Source organism: Sphaerodactylus townsendi, linkage group LG01, assembly GCF_021028975.2.
Source record: "Sphaerodactylus townsendi isolate TG3544 linkage group LG01, MPM_Stown_v2.3, whole genome shotgun sequence".
NCBI lineage: Eukaryota > Metazoa > Chordata > Lepidosauria > Squamata > Sphaerodactylidae > Sphaerodactylus > Sphaerodactylus townsendi.
In genome coordinates, this window is record NC_059425.1 from 117664813 (window position 1) to 117685375 (window position 20563).

The 20563-nt window shown below is 40.8% G+C and overlaps 1 protein-coding gene across 1 annotated transcript; it reads right to left on the reverse strand.

The window, feature by feature from the left end:
* Positions 1-1413: 1413 nt before the first annotated feature.
* Positions 1414-20545, reverse strand: NUS1 (NUS1 dehydrodolichyl diphosphate synthase subunit). Its single transcript, XM_048492297.1, has 5 exons — positions 19916-20545; positions 8767-8889; positions 8183-8335; positions 4451-4550; positions 1414-2602 (listed from the first exon to the last, which is right to left on the reverse strand). Exons 1-5 carry the CDS (start codon positions 20310-20312, stop codon positions 2512-2514), a joined length of 864 nt encoding a protein of 287 aa, XP_048348254.1. The 5' UTR covers positions 20313-20545; the 3' UTR covers positions 1414-2511.
* Positions 20546-20563: the final 18 nt, after the last annotated feature.

Consider the following 20563-nt stretch of genomic DNA (forward strand, 5'->3'; position numbering starts at 1 on the left):
TTCTTAAATAAATTAAAATCCATGGACTGTTTCATAAATTTAAAAACACGGATTCCTTTGGGGGAGTGGGAAAGATGGAATATTTTAAACAGCTTAAACCTCTTTAATAAATATGTTGACAAACACCTGGAATGTTCAGGACTGCTTTTCAAACTCAAGTATTAAATGACATTTCCTGAAGGCCCCTCAGAGCAAGGAAACATCTTTTCCTTTCCCATTATATATTGATGGACAAGAATAAGCAACAGGGAGAGTTCTGTATGCACAGAATGTCCATGTAACACCATTTCCTGTAGAAAGATATATTTATTTGTTCTGCATTTTCAGATTTTACTCTCGGTAAAAAACTCCAATAAGTCATTTTTTAAATCAAAAAACTTGCTTTACACATTATTTACAAGTATGCAACGATGTACAGTATGTCACTGCTGCGGTCTTCACTTTCACAAGACAAGATGGGGGGGGGGAGAAAACTTACTGCAATGATGTACATTCAAAGAGTAAATTGTGGATATGCACAATGTTTTTTGGCACAGTTAACTTCATTTTATGCTTCTGCCCTCAATACAGAACATAGTTAAATCAAGAGGGAAAAACAAACACAGCACAGGTTCTATATTCTTTGGCAATCTGAAGCCGACTGGCTTCAAACACGAAAATAACTCTCCAGTGAAAAATGGATCTGAGCCCCTCAGTCCTGCTTTCCATGACTCTGGTCATTTGTGATACTAGAAATGCTTCAGCAAGCTCATGATCCTGGAGTTCAGATTATAGTTTTATCCTCAAATAATCTGATTTACACAAGTTTTACTGGTTGGAATCCTTCTATTAGGAAAGTCAAGTTCTTCCCTCCTAATGAAGGATACATTTCCAAATGGTGTCAAATATTCTGCAACTGTATCACCCATATTCATGATCTCCACAGCACAAATTAGACTAACACAAGCAAAGCAGAAGCAGCTCCTGATACTCCAATAAATATGAATTGGACCATGGCAGCAAGCACCATGAATAGATATTTTTAAAACAAGCAACATAAAAATTGACTAGTTTGTTACAGGTTTCTGCAACTCATTACATATTTGATCTTTTTAAAAGGAGAGGGGGAAAATACTGTTTTCACTATTAATATGATCCTTTATATTTCCTTAATTTGTGGCACTTACAAAAAACTATTTACAAAGTATATTTCAGTTCCTTTTTTAAACCAAAAATTTCACTAGCCTAACTTTACCATTCCTAACAAAATACACATTTGAAAAGAAACACCTGAACATACACTTATTTTGAATGCTTGCCAATCATACAATCAAGGGATAAAACAGTAGAATAACGTGTTGAAACAACACAGCACACTGTAAACAATCTGTAGCACCTAAAAGGAGCTAGCTGCAGGAAATCAGTTGACAAAAATCAGTCCATGGATTTTATTTTTCTTTACATTTGTTATATAGATTGCAATCACACAATCATAGAATAATCATCACAGTAATTTATACAGTTATACACATCATGGTTTACAATCCCAAAATTTAGAAATCTTCAGTGCATTGACTTAATACTTTCTTTCCCTTTGCTGCTATGTTCAGACAAATTACAAATTGAATATACTCACACTACATTTTGTTGAAAAGTAAATACATAGATTGACTTGTTTAAACAAAGACAGAATGGTGGGTCTGAAGTGTAATCAACAAAATCAAATCAAGATTTTTTTAAAAGGGGGAAAAGTTTCATTACCTTAGAACCTGCTTTAAACTCATCTTAAAGGTGTCTTAAAGTTTATATTACATAAATTTGTAGGATTCCATTACATATGATAATCCAACCAAACATCTACTGATTTTTGCCAAAGTCTTTACACAACTCACCATGTGCCCATTTAGCCACTGCTTTCCAGTGGGAGTAAAAATGGATTGTAATTAACAGATGAAGCCATTAATTGTTCAAATGCTTGCTTAATAATACAATCAATCTATGATTTAAAAGCATTTCCACATTCTAAGAACTGCTTAACTGAATTTTATACGCTCTATTGATTTACAGCTCATTATGAGCTGCAGGATTAACTCCATTTAACTGCCGGAAGAATTGATGTGCAGTTTTAAGAAACATTTGAAGGTAGCTGTTCCATTATGGAAGTCCAGAAAGAAGCTGTGACAATAGACCATCTTTTTTTCCCATGAGGTCCAGGTTACCTGTTGACTGTAGCTACTTTGAATGGTCCCTTTATAACTAGATGCAAAGTACTCCTTAGATTTAAGATTTGATCACTGAAAGGAGACAGCTCTGCCTTACAAATTTCTGCTTTGCCGTACCTCACAGCAATAAAGGATTATTTTCCCACACCTCCAAGGATGATGAGTATACACACACACAAGGTCTAGAAAGGTAAGACACTTTATTGAATTTGATAAATTAAGAAGGACTATGTACTGGACTTATATATCACAGGTATTTGTAAACAGAGACACTGGGTCCTCGGAAATCCTGATAATGTTCAGCAAGAAATCATTTTCCCCAGCGCTGTTCACAGGCTGCATAGTGACAAAGGGCAGAGAAAAAGTCTTCATAGCTGATGTTCACATGAGAAGGCAAAGAACTGAGAAAACATAATTGGGAAAGAAAGACTTAAGTGTCTTAAATGTGGTCACAGTGATATATGCACTAGATGACTCTGATATCATTGATCCCAAACAATAACTTCTCTGATTTGAAAGTTAACTTGGATTCAATAAACCATTAACTAAGACTAATCAAGTGCAGCTGTTTAAGTGTGTGGACTACTCAGTAACAAACAAAATAGAAGACTGTTTGAAGTCAATTTCAGAAACATGAAAAGTTAACAGAAGAAGGTGGTGGAAAAAGGTCACTGGAATAACTAGGGTTCAACTGACAGAGTCACTAAGAGCCCAATTCCATCCTAACTGGTGTTCTTCATAATTTCACATTTATAGTTTCACTTAGTTTAATTATACTAAAGTACGATTTAAAGATATCATGCTTTAGATTGTCTATCCGTCTCCTACTGGGTTGATGCCAAGTGAAAACATTACCCTCGCTTCCTTGAAACCAGGTTACCATAGGAAGGTAATGAGTAGTCACACTCTAACTTCTGGTTTCTTCACATTTTAAGTTATTTAATCTGCATATTCTTATTTCTCAGCAGATTTCAATTTAAACAATTTTCCTACAAAACTCACACTAACAATCCAACATTCAAAGTCATAATAAATATATATTATCTTGGGATCCCATAGGTAGAAGCTCTCCCTTACTAAACTAGACCCACCCCAGTAGTATATATACTTGAACTGAGCTGAGCTGGTAACTCAGCAAGCATTCTAATTGTACAGAACTACAAAGAACATGTCTAGGATGTTACTAGGGAAGGCAGTAAATGTTATGAACTGCCCACAGCAAGCATTTTTCTACTTGGTCTTTCAAAGTCTACATAGTAAATTGTGTCCATACCCAGCTATCCATTTATGAGATGTGCTATTCAGTTTATGCTTTAGGGAGCTGGTTCTAGCCAAATGAAAAACAGACCTTCTTCCCTTCTCACTATAACACCCTCTTCTATTCCTTCCAGCCACATATAGAGGACCTTTGGAAATCATGTAGCACTAAGGGAGGAAATTGGCAGAGAACTCTCTTCCCTGCTCTACCCTAACTGGAGCAAGACCTGGTCAAAGAATAAAGGGGTGCAACTTCGGTTTTCCCAACACCCACTACCGCCCAAATCAATCTCTATAAGGAACAGCAAATGCAGAATATGGGGATAGTAGTTATTATAGATCATTAACTAACTGGGATTTAAGAATATGATCTTATGTATACATTAGATCAAAGAACTAGGATTCCTAACACCTTTATTTTACCTTTTTATACAGATTTTTCCTTCTCTTCCTTCTGTATCTGTTTATTATGCCCTACTGCATGTCTTCCTCTGGACACAAAAACAACATTTTCTGCTTGTGAATCCCCGTCTCGCCACCCAGGACAGAAGTGCCAACTGTATTTGCCTACCATTCCTTCTGTAGAATGGCAATGTCCTGTAAAATGCCATTTGTTTTTTTTCTTTAGAAAAGAATGCTCCCTTACTGCTCTGTAATTCTAAATAAGTTTTTGTTTATCAAATATCTGCCACTGCCTGTTCTGCTACATTTGAATCAGGAAGTTAAAAAAATATTCATATCAGCCCTACACGTTGTTTTTTTTTTGCATTTGTGTAAAGGTTGGTTTATTACATCTCATTGATGAAGGAAATCTCAAAATATCTTTAAAGAAAACATTTAGAATTTACATTACACAGAGAATGAAAGGAAAAACAGACTACACTTGCATGAACTACAGACACTCATGTATATTGTCCATTTTTAATACAAGTCTGCAATGAATTCAAAGAACAGAATATTAAATTGCATCCTATTCGGTACTGTCCACTCACATGATCTCTGTCACTCTGATGTGCCAAGGAAGAAATCCTAATATGCTGTCCACAGGACCAAACTTCAGGATTAAGTCAGGGTCAGGAAAGCCTTTAGTACCTATACAAAGAGTAATATGTTTGGTTTGTACAATTAAAACCCGCTTAGTTCAGTAGAGGTTTAACACATTTCACTATCATATGTAACACACATTTGAAGGCAGATCATACCAAAATTTTTTACAGGCCTCAAAGGGATGTTGGCTTGAATCCCACACAGAATTTCAATCAACAAGGGGAGGGAGGATAATTTTGGCCTATTTTCTTCTCCTTCAGGAAACTTCAGATTCCAACCTCACTGGTAATTCCTGGTGGTCTCCTAATCCCAAGGAACTTTTCAGGGGGCCATTTCTTGTGCTGGTAGAAGCATGATCCAAACCAATATTGACATCCTTTAGCTACTAGGCAGGAAAGAACTGAGGAAGAAGGGAGCATGTCCCACAGCAACAGTCTTGACAAACAGGAAGCAAAAGTTTGATCCTGCCTCCCTAATTGGACAGTGGGAAACAACCAAGATGTCCTTCAGTTGAGAGGAAGAACACTTAGAAATGTCAGTAAGTAGGTGTAGCAGTAGAAAACAAAAATTGCACTTACCTGTAACTTGTTCATTGAGTGTCTTCTGTGCAGGCATGCATGGGACTGCAAAGGTGCAGTTAAGTCATGGGGAAGTGACCAGAAGGCTGCTAGAAGCTTCAGAGTGCTTTGGAATACTCCCCCACTCCTGCCGCATCTAGAGCTGAAAGTGGGCTGATTCCTCACCCAAATGGTCAGATGATGGGAAGAGTGCTCCTCCCTTAGTTCTCCTTTCACTGCTGTGGAAGAGCACCAATCAAGCATACAGCTCACAGCAGGAAAAGGAAGGAGGGATGCATGCCTGTACAGAAGACACTCAATGAACAACATTTACAAGTAAATGCAACTTTATTTTCATCATAATTTTCTTCAGTGCAGTCCCGCAGGGGAGAGTAGCAAATTCATCTACCATGGAGGTGAGTGAGGGCTTGTCACTGAAACAATGACTGTAAAACTGCTCTTCCAACAGCTGCATTTCTCTTGGAATCCACATTGCTGGAATAATACCAGACAAATGTGGATGGAATGGACCAGGTCACTGCCTTACTGATGTCTTGGAGAACAAGGAAAGAAGCTAAACAGGCTTGAGCTCTGATGTATAGAGTCTTAACTTGGAGTGGACAATCTAGCTTATCTCTGCTATATGCCAATCTAATTGTAGAATCTACCCATCTAGAAATGATTTGAGAAGAAACAGGTCTATCCTCCTTTGGGTTCTTAAAGCAAAAAAATCATTTTTATCTCATCTAAAGTATGACTTACGTAGAAAAGGAGTGCCCTTCTGATCTCAAGTGTGTGGAGTGATGACTGGGGAGTTTAAAAAAACTTAAGGCAATGTAATGTCCTGTGACAGATGGAACTGGGACACCATCTAAGGCCTAAATTCCAAACTTAGGCATAGTACTACTTTGTCAGGGCAGAACCTGGTGAACGAGGGATCAACTCGGACAGCTGATAACTCCCCCTTTCTCCTGGCTAAGGAGATGGCAACCAGGAAGGCAACTTTATAAGACAAAAAAGAAAAGTCAGATGTTGCCAGAGGTTCAGAGTTCATGCATAATTTGTTATAAAACTAAAGACAAACTCTAAACAGAAAGAGAAGACTCAAATACATGGAAAAGGCAGGTCAAATCTCTCCAGAATCTCTAGTCAGGAGCTGAGAATACAGTGTGGGAGCCAACAGGAAAATGGAATGCAGAGATTGCTGCTAGGGGTACTTCGATAGGAGTAGTGGCTAGACCAGTGATGGCAAACCTTTTTGAGCCCTAGTGCCCAAACTGCAACCCAAACCCACTTATTTATCGCAAAGCACCAATATGGCAATTTAACCTGACTACTGAGGTTTTAGTTTAGAAAGAATGGTTGGCTCCAAGGTGCACGTTACTCAGGAGTAAGCTTGGTGGTAGTCGGTGGCTTTGCTTTGAAGCAACCGTGCAACGCTTTGGATGGATGATGGGTGAACCTAGGAAAGCTTACTCAGAAGCAAGCCCCATTGCCAGCAACCGAGCTTACTCCCAGGTAAAGGATCGTGCTTTAGTTCTTCCCATGAAAACCAGTGGGGTTTAACAGTGCTTAACAGGGTTACCTACACTGCTTCCCCAAAACTAGGTCTGAAGTTTAATGCTAATAATCTCCCTGAAATAATTACACTATTATCACACTGGGGGCCTGGCAGGGAAAGGGGGAGGTGTGCGGGGGGAGAGGAAAGTAAAACTTTCACTTCCTGAAACCTAATAACCCCCCCACCACAAAACAGAAGTAAAAAGGCAGTCAAGGAAGGCAATCCTAAGCAAGAATGCTGTGCAAGGGGTGGAATAACTTCAGGAAAGCTAAATTGGTGGAGCAGCCATCTGATCTGCAGTTTTTTCTTCACATGCCGTCACAGCACTTGACTTCCCACAAAATGCAACAGGAACAGAAAAATAAAAGCATGGAGAATATTTTGAAATGGACCTCTCTGTCCCATATTTGCCAGTCAGAATGGCCCTAATTCTGACAAGCAGGGTGGGGAAGGGATGCTCAGGGCGGCAAGGGATGCTCCTCTCCCTTTCCTGCCAGTCAATTTTTTATCGGTGTGAAATGCCTTTTGTCTTTTGTACTTTTACTTTGATCCTGTGGGAACAGGATTGGCGTCTCGAGCCTAGGGACCTTGCAAGATCTCTCCACCCCACCCTGGGCTCCCAGGCACTAAAAGCCCCATCACGCTCTCTCCCAGGGGAGGGGGGCCCTTAACAAACAGTTCACTCCATTCGAGGTGAGTGCCTGAATCCCACCACTGCGCCTGCCCTGCTCTTGGCAGATTCACTCCTCCCAATGGAAGCCCCTCACCTGGACTGCTGCTTTCCAATCCTACCACCAAAGTTTTAGTTTGGTCAAAAAAGTTACACACCAAGAAAAGCATGCCAGCCTCCAGTCTCCCAAGCTTTGTGGGGGAGGAGGGTACTTGTGGGGCGGTAGATGGTATTTACAGCAAATCAGGTCGACTCAAGAGGACCTCCCTGAAGCTCAGCCCCAGCCGGCAGAGTGCCTTGTGCACAGCCAGCCTGTGCAGAGTGACTCCCAACGCGTTTGCTGACAGCTGCCTCTGGCTGGGTGAGGGGGGAAGGGGGAGGGGGAGATGACGGCATGAGTGCCCACAGAGATGGCTCTGAGTGCCGCCTTGGGCAGCTGTGCCATAGGTTCACCATCACGGGGCTAGACCCTTCCCTTATAACCTAACAAATAACTAAAAATGTCAGATAAAGGACAAGTGTCACACTGTAGACTATGAAATTGTCTCACATGGAAGAATAAGACCTATATGCAGAAGGTCTGCATGAAGCTATCACAAACTACGTTACCTTATTCAGACTCAGGCCTAGGACTGAACTAGCCATGCTGGCAGAAACAGAAAGGGAATATTGTGATGTAGTAGGGACTCCATCAAGAAAAGACTGCATACTTCTACAGCTTCTATCAATTCACCATTTATCACACTACAGCTTCTATCATTTCACCATTTATCACACTGCATTTTAGTATGCATATTGCCTGTTAATTTGAGAATGTATCTTGAACATTGAAATGGTGGATCACACATTTTAAAATCAGCAAAACAATTCACATCCACAGTATACTTACTACTTAATAAACCTTCCAAGACATCCACATCCAAATCTGTGCATTTCCTTTGCTGTTGTGCTACTAAATGGCAAAATTTCTGAGCTGCTTTTACTATATCCATCTTTCCATCCTCTGGAGATAGCACATTTAATGTAGGTTGGCAATTTAAAACTGTAATAAAATATTCCAAATACATTAATTTTCAGATGTAAAATGAAAAGTCAGCTTCCCTCTATAAACTCATGATGAATTAACACTTCATCCCCCCCACCCCCCCTTTGCCTTCTTCTCAGGACAAATCAGTTGCCCAATATGCCTCAATCAGTATTTGGAATTCATCTTACAAAAAAATTAAATTTTGCATACAAACTCAAGACAATATTTTCTGAGTGTGCTACAGCTCAGCAAAGTCTAAATGAACATTTATAATGTCATAGAGTGTATATGCACAATTTCAGAGACCTGAGAATAAACCTAGCAATCGACTCGATCTTTGGTATTCATGGAGATCGCATTCATTCCCACTGAAAGATCAACAGGAATGAACACCAGCTCTTTTCATCAGTATAAAGCTAAAATAAAGATTTAAAAAACAGTCTTACCTTGATCTGTTTTGTCTTGATTTGCAAATTCTACTGTATATTTGGAACAGTCAAGGTTTAATAATTCCTGTTGCTGTTTTAGGATTTCATCCATCAATCTTGAATTGTTTCTCTTGAAAATACCTGTGCAGGGAGAGGAAACAGAAGACAAAAGGGTATACATTTTAGTTCATGATCCTTTTTGAGGAGATCTATGACTGATCTTAGCTCTGGCTGCAGACAATTATTTGACAGGAACTGACAAAAACCATACCTTTTCTAGATCAAAGGAAGTCTAGACTTGTTAGATGTTTTGAGTTGCTTGGAAGAAGTGTAGATAAAATTAACCCAAAGCATACATAGTGAATCTACAGCAAAAGCACAGATCCTACAACTTGGTATATTTAAAGACATTAGATGATAGTTGTTTCAGATGATATTAGATAATAGTTGATTCAGACATTACATGATAGTTGTTAAGTGATTGATAGGAAAAATACTGTCAGAGGCACTTATTTATTTACTTTCATCTGTCCACATCAGGGGCATCAAATCAAATCACAAATCAAAAACACATAATAAAAACAAAAACACATGATTCAAATAATTTAAAGTTAAAATCCATATACAATGCACACACAAAATACCAGCAATTAAAAACAGAGAAGAAACATAAGATCACTGAGGAAACACCAGATGAAACAAAAAAGTCTTCACTTCCTGGTGAAAAACAACAAAAGAGGGAAACAGAAAGAGATCCCCGAGGGAAAGCCTTCCCGAGTTTTGGTATCACTAGTGAAAATACCCTTCTCAGGTTGCTCTACATCTAATCGCAGAAAGCTGAAGAACTCAAAACAGGGCTTTGAAAGATAATTGTAATGGTCAGGTGGGTTTGTAAAGCAGTAAGTGGTCCTTCAGGTATGGTATGCTGGCCCTAAAACACACAGGACGCCTTAAATGCCTTCACCTTGTAATGTGCCTGGAAACAGATTTCAAACCAGAGTAGCGGGACCAAGACTGGGGAGATACGTCCCTACATCTCACTCCAGTCAACATCTTGGCAGGAGCATTCTGTACCAATTGAAGTTTCTGACAACTTTTCAAGTGCAGCCCTACATAGAGTGCTAATTTAGATATAACCAGGGTATGTACCACAGTGGGCGAGTTTTTCAGAGAAGGCCATAGGTGGCTAACAAGTCAAAGTGGATAAAAGGCACTCCTGGCCACAGCTGCCACCTGCTTAATCAATTCTAGGCCTGGGCCCAAATGCACCCTCCAAACTGAAGAGAAGCTTCTCCAAGGGGAGTACAACCTCCCCCTCCCATCTAAAACAGGTGACACTTTAAATACATTAGCACTTTTGTCTTGTTGAGGTTAAACTTTAGTTTATTAGCTCACAAAAACTGCCTCCAGAAAGTGGATCCCGGTTTCTACAACCTCTCTGGAATTGGCTGGAATGCAAGATAGAGCTCAGTGTCATCTGCACAGAGGTGACAACCAAGGCCAAATCTCTAAATGACCTTACCCAGAAGTTTCACATATATGCTGAAAAGCATACAGGACAAGTTGAATACTTACAGGCCACAGGCACTACTCTCTCCAGGTAGGACCATAAACAAAATAGTGCCAATCTCAGCTCAGAAAGGTGGTTCAGGATACACATGATCAAAAGTATGAAAAGCACTCTGACAGGTCCAGGAGAATCAATAAAATCATATTCCCCAAGATTATAACCTATAGTCCTATAACCAGGTCTGAAACCAGTTTGGAAAGGATTGAAACAATCTGCTTCACCCTGGAATGTTCAAAGTTATCTAGCCACCATCTGTTTAATCACCACACTCAAGAATGGAGTATTTGAGAGTGGTCTACAGTTATGAAATATTTTGGGTCCAGGGAAGACATTCTTAGTGGTTGACATATTACAGCCTGTATGAAGGCTGAAGCAACCACTCTCTTTCTCAAGGAGGCATTAACTACCTCTTAGATCCAATTGGCCTGCCCCTCATGGCAGATTTAAGTAGCCAGGAAACGCAATAGTCATACAAACATATTACCCTGTCCATATCCTCAAGCTGAATAAACTGAAAAATATACTAAATAGACAAAACAACATCCTGACAGCATCTTATCCTTTCACTACGATGGAGAATCCAAGATGGAAACTTATCTGCTTTTGCATTCCAATCATTTCAGCAGCTCATGGTAATTTTGACCTATATAGTATTGCAGACTCTGGAGACCCAGTGATGGGTAATTATGGATCATTTTCTAATGCAGCTTGCTGCTGAGTGGCCTTGATCTTACTGTAAATATGGGATGCAAAATATGAAGCTATTACTAAGAATTCCCATTGTATCCATATGTCAAACACATTACATTAAAAATGGTAAAAAGAAGGTAATACTGTGGTTGAGTAGTTAGCACATCCAACTCAGCACTCTGAAATAATGCTTCTGGTTCTGGAATTCTATTATCTTGTGGCCCAAGAATTTACCAGAAGTATTTTGCAATTTTATTTGTACAACTATTTAATGGCTAAAAACAGGCAAAGAATATCATAGCCATGTTACTTTATTTAGAGCAGTGGTTATTGACCTTTGAACTGTTCACCAAGTACACAAAAAATACTAAACACCCTTCAAGCCATAAGTAAAAAAAATAAGACAAAGAACACTCCAGACAGTACAACTATATTTATACAGGCATGTGTCATATATGTATACAATTCCAAGGTAGATTAATGGAGATCCACATAGCTGATGGCAGTCAGTCTGCTCCTTAGTATCAGCTTAGAAGAGTTGGTTTTCACACCTCACTTTTGTCAACTGTAAGGAGTTTAAAAGCAGCTGACAATTGCCTTCCCCTTTATCTTTCTACAGCAGGCACCTTGTGAGGTAGGCGGGTAAGTGAAAGAGTTCTGAAATAACTATCTCTACCCAAAGGTTCGCAGTAGGCTGCATGTGGAAGCGTGGGGAAGCAAAACCAATTCTCCAGATTTGAGTCCACTGCTCTTAACTACTACACCATGCTGGCTCTTAGATACCCATTGCTCTGAGTCAATTTTAAAGATGTAGAATTAAAATGTAGGGTTTTGGATTTCATTCATGAAGTGAGCAGAATAAGGAAGAAAAAAGCTGCCTGAAGTCCTGAAACCCAAAATATCTGCTATTTGATACCCAAAGTCCTTAATACCACCCACTCTACCTGCTTCCCCCAGATTGGCAAGTCAACATATGGCCCCAGGCAAGGATCACTTCAGAGGTGGGATCCAGCAGGTTCTCACAGGTTCCTGAGAGTAGGTTACTAATTATTTGTGTGTGCCGAGAGGGGGTTACTAATTGGTGATTTTGCCACGTGATTTTTGTCTTCGTTACGCCCCTCCTCTCAGCAGTAGCGCGCAGAACTTGAAGCAATTTAGCAGGAGGTGCACCGGCGTGCGTGGCAGCCTGCGCCTGCGTGCATTCGTTTCCCACCCAAGGACCGGCGCAGCGGCTGCATCCTTGCCACAGCCTCACCCAGGAATGCCCTGCCCCCTGAATGCCCGGCCAAGCCTCCGTCGTGCCTAGCCCAGCCCCATTGGCGCTACGCCACAGTTTGAATCCGACCACCATGGGAACCTGTTACTAAAATTTTTGGATCCCACCACTGGATCACTTGTTTTCCCCCTAGGATCCTCGGTGATAGAAGAAAGCTAAACTTTTTGAAAACCATTTGGGACGGACTGCACAGGGGGAAAAAAAGGTTCTAAAGTGCATGTCAGTCAGTGGAACAAGGTACTATCACAACAGAGTGGAGAAAAACATCTTCGGAACAAGAAAGCTCTCTGACTGGTTAAGCTGACCTGCACCCTGATTGGTGCAGCAACCAGCTGACTCAGAGAGGGAGGAGGCATCTCTCTGAGAGGGAAAAGTTTGTAAGCTTTTGGAATTAGATCCCTGAGAGTCAACAGGTCCCTTAACTGTGTGTGTTAAATATCTACACTGAGGGAATTTCAGTCAGGAAGTGGATCTGATTTGAAATATATTAAGAGTCAGTGTGTGCTGGAAGCAGACAATACACTGACAGGAGAACTGGAAGTTTTATTTAGTGGTCAAGGCTGAAGGTGGAATGGTGGTGACCCCCAAACACTCTGACATACACATACCCCAGGGTGGAAACTACTGCCATAGACAGTCTTCAAAGTAACCTTGTGATACTTAAACTCAAGAAATCAGGACAAGTTAATCTTGTGCAAATAGAAATCGTGGCCAAGGTAGATTTGATTTAAATCTCTATTTAAGTAACTAATCAGTAAGACTAGATTTGAATCATGATTTTGTTTCATTTGCAGGCCTTGCAGAGTTTGGACTTTGCACACATGCCGACCTTACCTATATGTAGAGGAACTTAGTTAAAATATTCTCAAACTTGACCTCTTTTAAAGCCTGCTGCCATGATAGGTTTTCCTCCAAGGAGCGAATAATATGATAAAACTCAAGTTATACACACAAAGATCCCAGGACTTGCACAGTATTCTGCTAAAAAAATTTCACTTTTATTTTTACTGCTAGCCCCTCCCTCCTCACACATAACTCCTTGTGCAGATCTATTCCACTCCCAACAATATTCTATTCATTGAACACAACATTTAAGAGGTAAGGGGGTTGGTTCTGTATGAACAGATTTGCAAAGGAACAATGGGATAAAGGTCTTTTTCTCAACTCTGTATGCTTATTTTACATTTTATTTTTGTTGTGAAGAGGCATGTCATCTCTTCAGACACACATTCACAGTTTTGAGAACTGTGAAGCCAACCGTGATAATAACTTCTAGACAGAAAAACTGCCCAAGGTAATCTTATAGAAACCTCTGGAAGAGTATAACATTGTGAATGTATTAAAGGAATTAATTTGCTCCAAAATTTAAACACTGCATGAATATACAGACTCATGCTACATAATTAAAAACTAATCCTTATCTCATGATGAATAACCTTTGGGCTATAATGTATAGATTCTTCTAACATCATTTTATTTTTTAAAAATCTGATTTAAATAATTGATTTTTACCCTCCCTGATCCTTGTCATGGTTATAGGGAATAAAGTTGTAAATATAATTGTATGGAAAAAAAATCAACATCCCTTCTCAGCATGGTTCATTGGATTATTATTGGATTATCTTCATTTCACTGATCTCTAATCAAGTAATCCAGCTTATTAAGGTTTATCATATTGTTTTTATTTATATTTATTTATAATCCCGTTTTACTGCATTGTTTCATTGGGTACATTTACTAGTATTTTATTACATTGTTTGATAATTTACTTTTGAGTCTCACTGAGCAAGATATATGACAAACTACTGTGTTTCCCTGAAAATAAGACAGAGCCTTATATTAATTTTTGCTCCAAAAGATGCATTAGGGCTTATTTTCAGGGGATGTCTTATTCTTTTTCCATGATTTTGCGCCCCACCCCACGTGACCAGATCAGCTGCGCTGAGGAATCTGTATCTAGGGCTTATATTTCAAGCATCCTCCAAAAATCCAAAAAAATCATGCTAGGGCTTATTTTCGGGGTAGGTCTTATTTTTAGGGAAATGGTAAGTGAAATAAAATAAGCAGGCAATGCAAATATTGTTACTACTAGAAAGAGAACAAGCCACTAAACTTAAAAAAAAAACCCTAGGTCTAGAAAGCTACTTTCTAGATGTGTGTGGAAAGTGCTGTCGAATTGCAGCAGACCTACAGCAACCCAACAGGGTTTTCAAAGCAAGAGAACAACATAGGTGGTTTGCCTTTGCCTACCTCTGCATAGTGACCTGGACTTCCTTGTTGGTCTCCAAGCACTAACCAGTGAAATTGCTGTCTGATGCACGTTAGCCACCTTAGGTGTGTAGAACTAGAAAAATGCTTTTTGGGAACCCAGCCATTTTCTGCAACACTTCTTAACCAAACAGTTCCCAAAGTCGGTCTTTATGCTACTAAGAGTTAAAAGTTATGTTGACCACTGGAAAAACAGGTTTGCACTGTTACATAAATGAAGTTAGTGAACACCTTTCTTTGTTATGTTTAGCCTTTTATTTTTTAAAAAAGCAAAAACAGCATACACAGCACTACTGAGTAGCTACTTGTTAGAACCAGTAACCAGGCTGCAGAGGTGACTTTGGACAGCACAATGTCACAACTTCAATTTATCCTCCACCAGAATTCAGAAAATATTATTCAAGCTGGTTTCCAGTCAAACACAGGCAGTCCCTGACTCTACAAAGCATCGATTAGAGTGCATTGCTCCACACTGCTAAGCAGAAATGACATTGTGCTTAATAGACATAATACTATACCTTGTCTCAACGAAAGATGAAATTTTGATCGTCGTTCAGATCAGAGTGCACCTACTCTTAGCCACTACGCCACTGAGAGGAGAAAAGAGACGAGGAAGAGGACAAGAAGAAGAAAAATGAAGCTCCTGAAGTCAACCTGGGTCAGCAATGAGTGGCTGGGTTGAGGGTTTGCCGCAAGTAAATACTTTTTTCTGCAGAAGCATGCTACATCTGCTTTGAGACTCCTTAAGGTAGAGAAAAGTGTGGTATACAAACCAGAGCTTCTCTTTCTTCTTCTTGTAACTGGGAATGTAGAACACACAGCTCATTTTCTTGAGAACTCCACTGCCCACTATTTCTTCAGAATTTTACTTTTACAATGTGCACGGAAGCTACATCTAGATGCAATCCATTTCTCACCCTTCCCCAACGCACACAGGATGGGAAACACCGTTCAGGAAGATTCCAACTGCACTTCTCTAACAGGGACAGGTCAAATACCTGCATTCTTTTTGCAAGTAGAGTGACTGCCTTATCAGCATATAAGCAGAGGTGCAGTGTGGAAGTGATGGTTGAGTATGTCAGCATAGTGCTGCCCAAAACAGGGGCTACAGCCTGCTACCGCCACCACAGAGCACAGCGCTACCAATCCTCGCACGGGAAAAAGGTAGGCCAACTGGGTGCACTGTTTCCACAACAATCCTGCACAGTGGGTGGAACTGATAATGAGACTAGCCCAAGGTCACCCAGCAAGCTTCCACAGCAGAGTGGAGCTCTGAACCTGGGTTTCCCAGATCCTAATCCAATACTCTTATCACAATAATTGTTTTGAATGTTCCACTCCACTGTTTATCTTGCATACTACTTTTCCACAACGGCATTCCTTTCCATGGTTGCTGCTACCTACAATTAAAGACAGGTAGTTAAATGAACATGTTGATGTTGCAGAGTGAGCAAGAGCAGCTTTTCTTTAACTAGGTTCTTCTGCTCAAAACTCTAACCCAACACTGACCTCTGTTCCTTCCCTCATGCTTCACTCATGTATTTTTTTGTATTTTAAAAAAAGCCATAAGGAGCATTTATCAGTCCTTTGCCAACATTTAAAAAGCCAATGCTCTTGCTTTTGTACAGTTTGCAGCTGTTCTAAATTGGATTATATAGAATCCTTGCACGTCAATGTCTTATCCGCTGAATTACAGAAGAAGCTGAGGTATAGGTTTTAGATAATTAGTCAGGAAGTAGGCAGATCCCACAAGGGCAGAAATGGAGAACTTCTGATCAGTTACACAGTTCTAAATTAGTATTTCATGTACATGATTAACACAGGACAAATATTCAAGGGAATATGTATATTTGATGTAATTTTGACTGAGGCACATAGTTTCTATCATAAGATAAGGTTATCTTGATGTAGAATGGATGTAAAATTGTATTTGTATTTATAGTCCAGCGTTTAAATGTTCATATACATGATTCTGTTGATTTTCCTCATAACTTTTTGTTCTTAACTTTTTGCTGCCAGGCCACATTTATAGAAGGCAAAATATAAGGCATTTCAAAGACACCCAAAGTGAGCGCCAATATTGCTTCTGAACAGTTAAGATTATTTTCAAAAAGGTAATATCTGAAGCCAAAAACAAATCCTGTGTATTGGTTCTCAGTAGAACCAGATAAAATGACACAAAATAGTATGGAAGCTTTCAAGATCTTCAGACTCTTCATCCATCTTAAGATCATAATATAAACCTGATTCACAGTTCTGAAGAGTAATTTACAGAATCAATCAAATGCCTATTTTTATTTTATGTTCACTTCAAATGCCAAGTAAATGAAAGAAAAGGCACATTCTAGACTTCCCATTTTTGTCTGGGTATGTGTGTGTGTGCGTGTGCGCGCAAAAACTCTTGGCCTAGCCCTGAATAGGAGAATATAAGCAGCTTTTACAGAAAAGTCTTTTTTGTTAAAAAAAATCATGTTCTGAATACAAATGAAAAACAGGATTTGTACATCTCTGTGAAGCCTCCTAGAACCTGAAACACTTATCTTTGGCTTTTAAAATATTCAGTCAGTGGAAAACACTTCCCCTTTCCATACAGTTCCAGTGATTCACTTCTAAATGTGACAAACACCAGCATGTTAATAATAAGCTTGCATCCTTAACCAGACAAACAAAATAAATTTAGCCTACACAGAATTGCATCATTTGTGGGTGCTCCAGAATAATTTATAATATGTTCAAAAGAATACAATTTATGCAGAAATTTAAAAAAGATTCAGAAGCAGTAGCAAGTAGTGAAGTAGTACAGAAGTCTCTCCAATTTTTCCTCTTGATTAATTCAGTAAAATAACAAGTTTTACATGGGATCCTGCCACCTTTACTTCCAGTGTTCTGTAATTCACTGTTTCAAATAAACATTGATGAAAAGAAAAAAAATACACAAACATATCTATGAATTGTCTGAAAAGCACTCATTACATTCTAATGGAAACTAATTCTTGATCTTAGCTTCAACAAGACACATACAGTGCTGACTAGATGAACTGAGGTGTGATGCACAGGAGTTTCTTGTTGTGCATCTCTTACAGAAACTCTTTATCAAAAACAATTTGACCAGATTCTATCAGGAATAGAGCTGATAAATTATGAGTAAAGTAGAACTAGATTTGTTTTGTTCAGCTCTGATCCAGGAATGAAGAACAGAAGAAAACAATCAATGTCATGAGACATGCAAGAGAAACACAGTATACGCCTTTCAACTACATGATTTTGGAATGGACAGTTGCCTACTTCTTCACTATATAACTGATATAATTTGATGGGTTTTCAAGTGCAATTATATATTGTTCAAACTGGCACAGTAATATAGTGAAATTCTGGCTACTGCTCTGTCCATTTAAAAGATATTATGCCAATGTCTAAATTTCTCAGTCATCCACTAAAGGTACAGCAAAGTACTGGACAAGGTCACTGTAATAGAAATGTACTGTGCAATTCAAAGGGGAGGAGAGGTTGAAGCTGCACTGGAAGAAGCGGAAGGGTTGCACTGGCGTCTGTGTCACCAGTGCAGTGTAGAGTGGTATGGACACCGCCAGACTTACGCTGGTGGCCAATCAGGGCAGCAGATAAACCTAGAAGCTGGGCCCTCCAATGGCTGGCCACTGCTGAAAATGAATGCGGCAGCATTCCAGTGGGAATTCCTGGAGGTCCCAATGCATTTTTGGCTCAGGAACACTTTCTCCCAGTGGCGCAGACTTACACGTGCAAAAAGCATGGTATAAGTCATTCAAGAGAATGGGCTACCTGGGGAGAGGTGTTTTTGCACTCTCCTCTGGTGCCAATGCTGCCCTCTTTGGAAACCTTCTCTTCTCCCCCACATCTTTGGACTGGACTGTTTCTGTAGCAATGAAAGATTACCTGCTCCAAGAAAAAATCCTCAGTAGGACTCACAACCCATCTGCTGTTTTGTTTGAAAGGGATGTGTGGAGGATACTGTGACTAAGGTGACATGGTGGCACTGAGACCTTACTAGCAAAGGTTGAGCAATTGATCCCCATGATTGTATCTACAACACAGATCTGTATCTACAACAATGGCTTCAAATTATGTATGTTTGGAAGATCACATATTTCATTCAAGCTACTAAATTTTGGAGGCTATTTTTTTTTAAAAGCAGAGTTATAGAATCATAGAGTTGAAAGGGGCCATACAGGCCATCTTGTCCAACTTTCTGCTCAATGCAGGATTAGCCTAGAGCATCCCTGACTGGTGCTAGCCTAGCCACTGCTTGAAGACTGCCAGTGAGAGGGAGCTCGCTACCTCCCAAAGCAGCGAATCCCACTATTAAACTACTCTCATTGTAAATTTTTTCCTAGTATCTAGACAATGCTTTTCCACATGTAATTCAAATCCATTATTGTGCATGCTATCATTTGCTGCTAACAGGAACAGTTCCCTGCCCTCCTCTCAGTGACAGCCCTTCAAACACTTAAAGACAGCAACCCTGTCTCCCCCTCCCCCAACTTTTCTTCAGATTCCACACTGCCAAGTCCCTCAGCCTTTCCTCATAGGTTTGGTCTCCAGGCCCCAGCCATCCTCGCCGGGTCTCCTCTTCCTCCACTCAATTCTGGCCCTTGAAGCTATTGAATGTTCTGAGGCAAATACAAATAGCATGTCTTTATTTTACAAAATTTACACCCTGCTTTTCTACATACAGGCTACCGAGTAGGTTTTTACTTCACTGGGATAATATAGCCCAAAGAGACCATTTCAGATCAGAAAAACAACACTGGATGATAAAACTAAGTGCTCCCTTCCTAGTCATACATTTTACTTTCTCTCATCTGATTTGACGCTATGCTTAAGATAAGAAGGCCACAGAGACACTGAAGGCACTGGGTACAATTATCTACTCCAAAATTCATAAGAGGCTCAAACTGGAATAATTCCATTACTCCACAGCCCGAAATTGCAGTCTAAGACTGAGGCATGAACATGAAACCCCAAAGGGCAGATGTTAACACAGCCTTCCAAATACATAACTGACAAGAACATGGAGATGGAAGAAGTGTAGTCAAGAGATGCAGCTGGGAGCCAGGACAAGGCTGCTGCTTCGTTTTACCTGCCCCATACAGTCCAGCTTTCTCCTTGCCGCCACCACTTCCCAAGTGCTTAAGTGGGGCCAGTAGCCCCTACCACGGCGTTGAAAAGGGAAGAGGCTGAAGGAAGAGCGTAATGTCTGCGCTCCCTTCCATGGCTTCTGTCCACTGTAAGAACCGTGGACAGAGGGTCAGCTCTGGAGGACAAACCAACATGAAAGGCCATCTTAGGCACAGGAATGGAAGCGCGCGCCTCTGAAAGCAACTCACCTTCGTGGTCGTAGACGGTGACATACGAGATGCCCACCGCCATGCACCACACTACCAGGCTGGCCATGTCCGCGTAGCTCGGCTCCTCCTCGGTCACCACCAGGCCCACGTGGCCCGGCAGCTTCGGCAGGGACTTGCCATCCCGCCGCCACCGGCTCTGGTTGCTCAGCGCCTTCCGCCCCGCCGGCTTACGGAAAGCGAAAAACTCCGTGGCCGCCGCCGGCACCAACAGAGCCCGCGAGGCGGCCACGGCCACCGAAGCAGCGCCACGCCGCCACCGGCTGAGCCACGAGCGGCCGCGTCCCCCAAACCACTCTCGGAACCAGGCCAGGAGCGCGCGCTGGGCAAAGAGGAGGGCGTGCAGGAAACGCCATAGCGACTCGTACGCGCTGCTCATTGGAGAGGACGGCGCGAGGGCAACCGGAGGGGCTAGAAAGTCACAACTGTGGTTCAGCCGCGGCACCTGGCACTCAGCATCTCGCCGCTTCGCCCTCACTGGCAAGGTTTTATCTGTCCGGCAGCCTCCTTTGGCGCCGCCATCTCCATAGTTGTGCCGACCTTTCCCCCTTACCCACGCACAACGCACCCATTGGTCCAAAAGCCACCGCTCCGTGTCGTTTCCGGGTTGATGGCACGAATGACGTGGCC

Excerpts from the sequence above, each read along its gene's own strand:
- NUS1 (XM_048492297.1), bottom strand. The coding sequence starts at position 20,312 with ATGAGCAGCGCGTACGAGTCGCTATGGCGTTTCCTGCACGCCCTCCTC. Across the intron at positions 8,890-19,915 it reads CACCGTCTACGACCACGAAG|GTATTTTCAAGAGAAACAAT; the intron begins GTGAGTTGCTTT and ends CTCCCTGCACAG. Across the intron at positions 4,551-8,182 it reads CTTGGAAGGTTTATTAAGTA|GTACTAAAGGCTTTCCTGAC; the intron begins GTAAGTATACTG and ends CTCTTTGTATAG.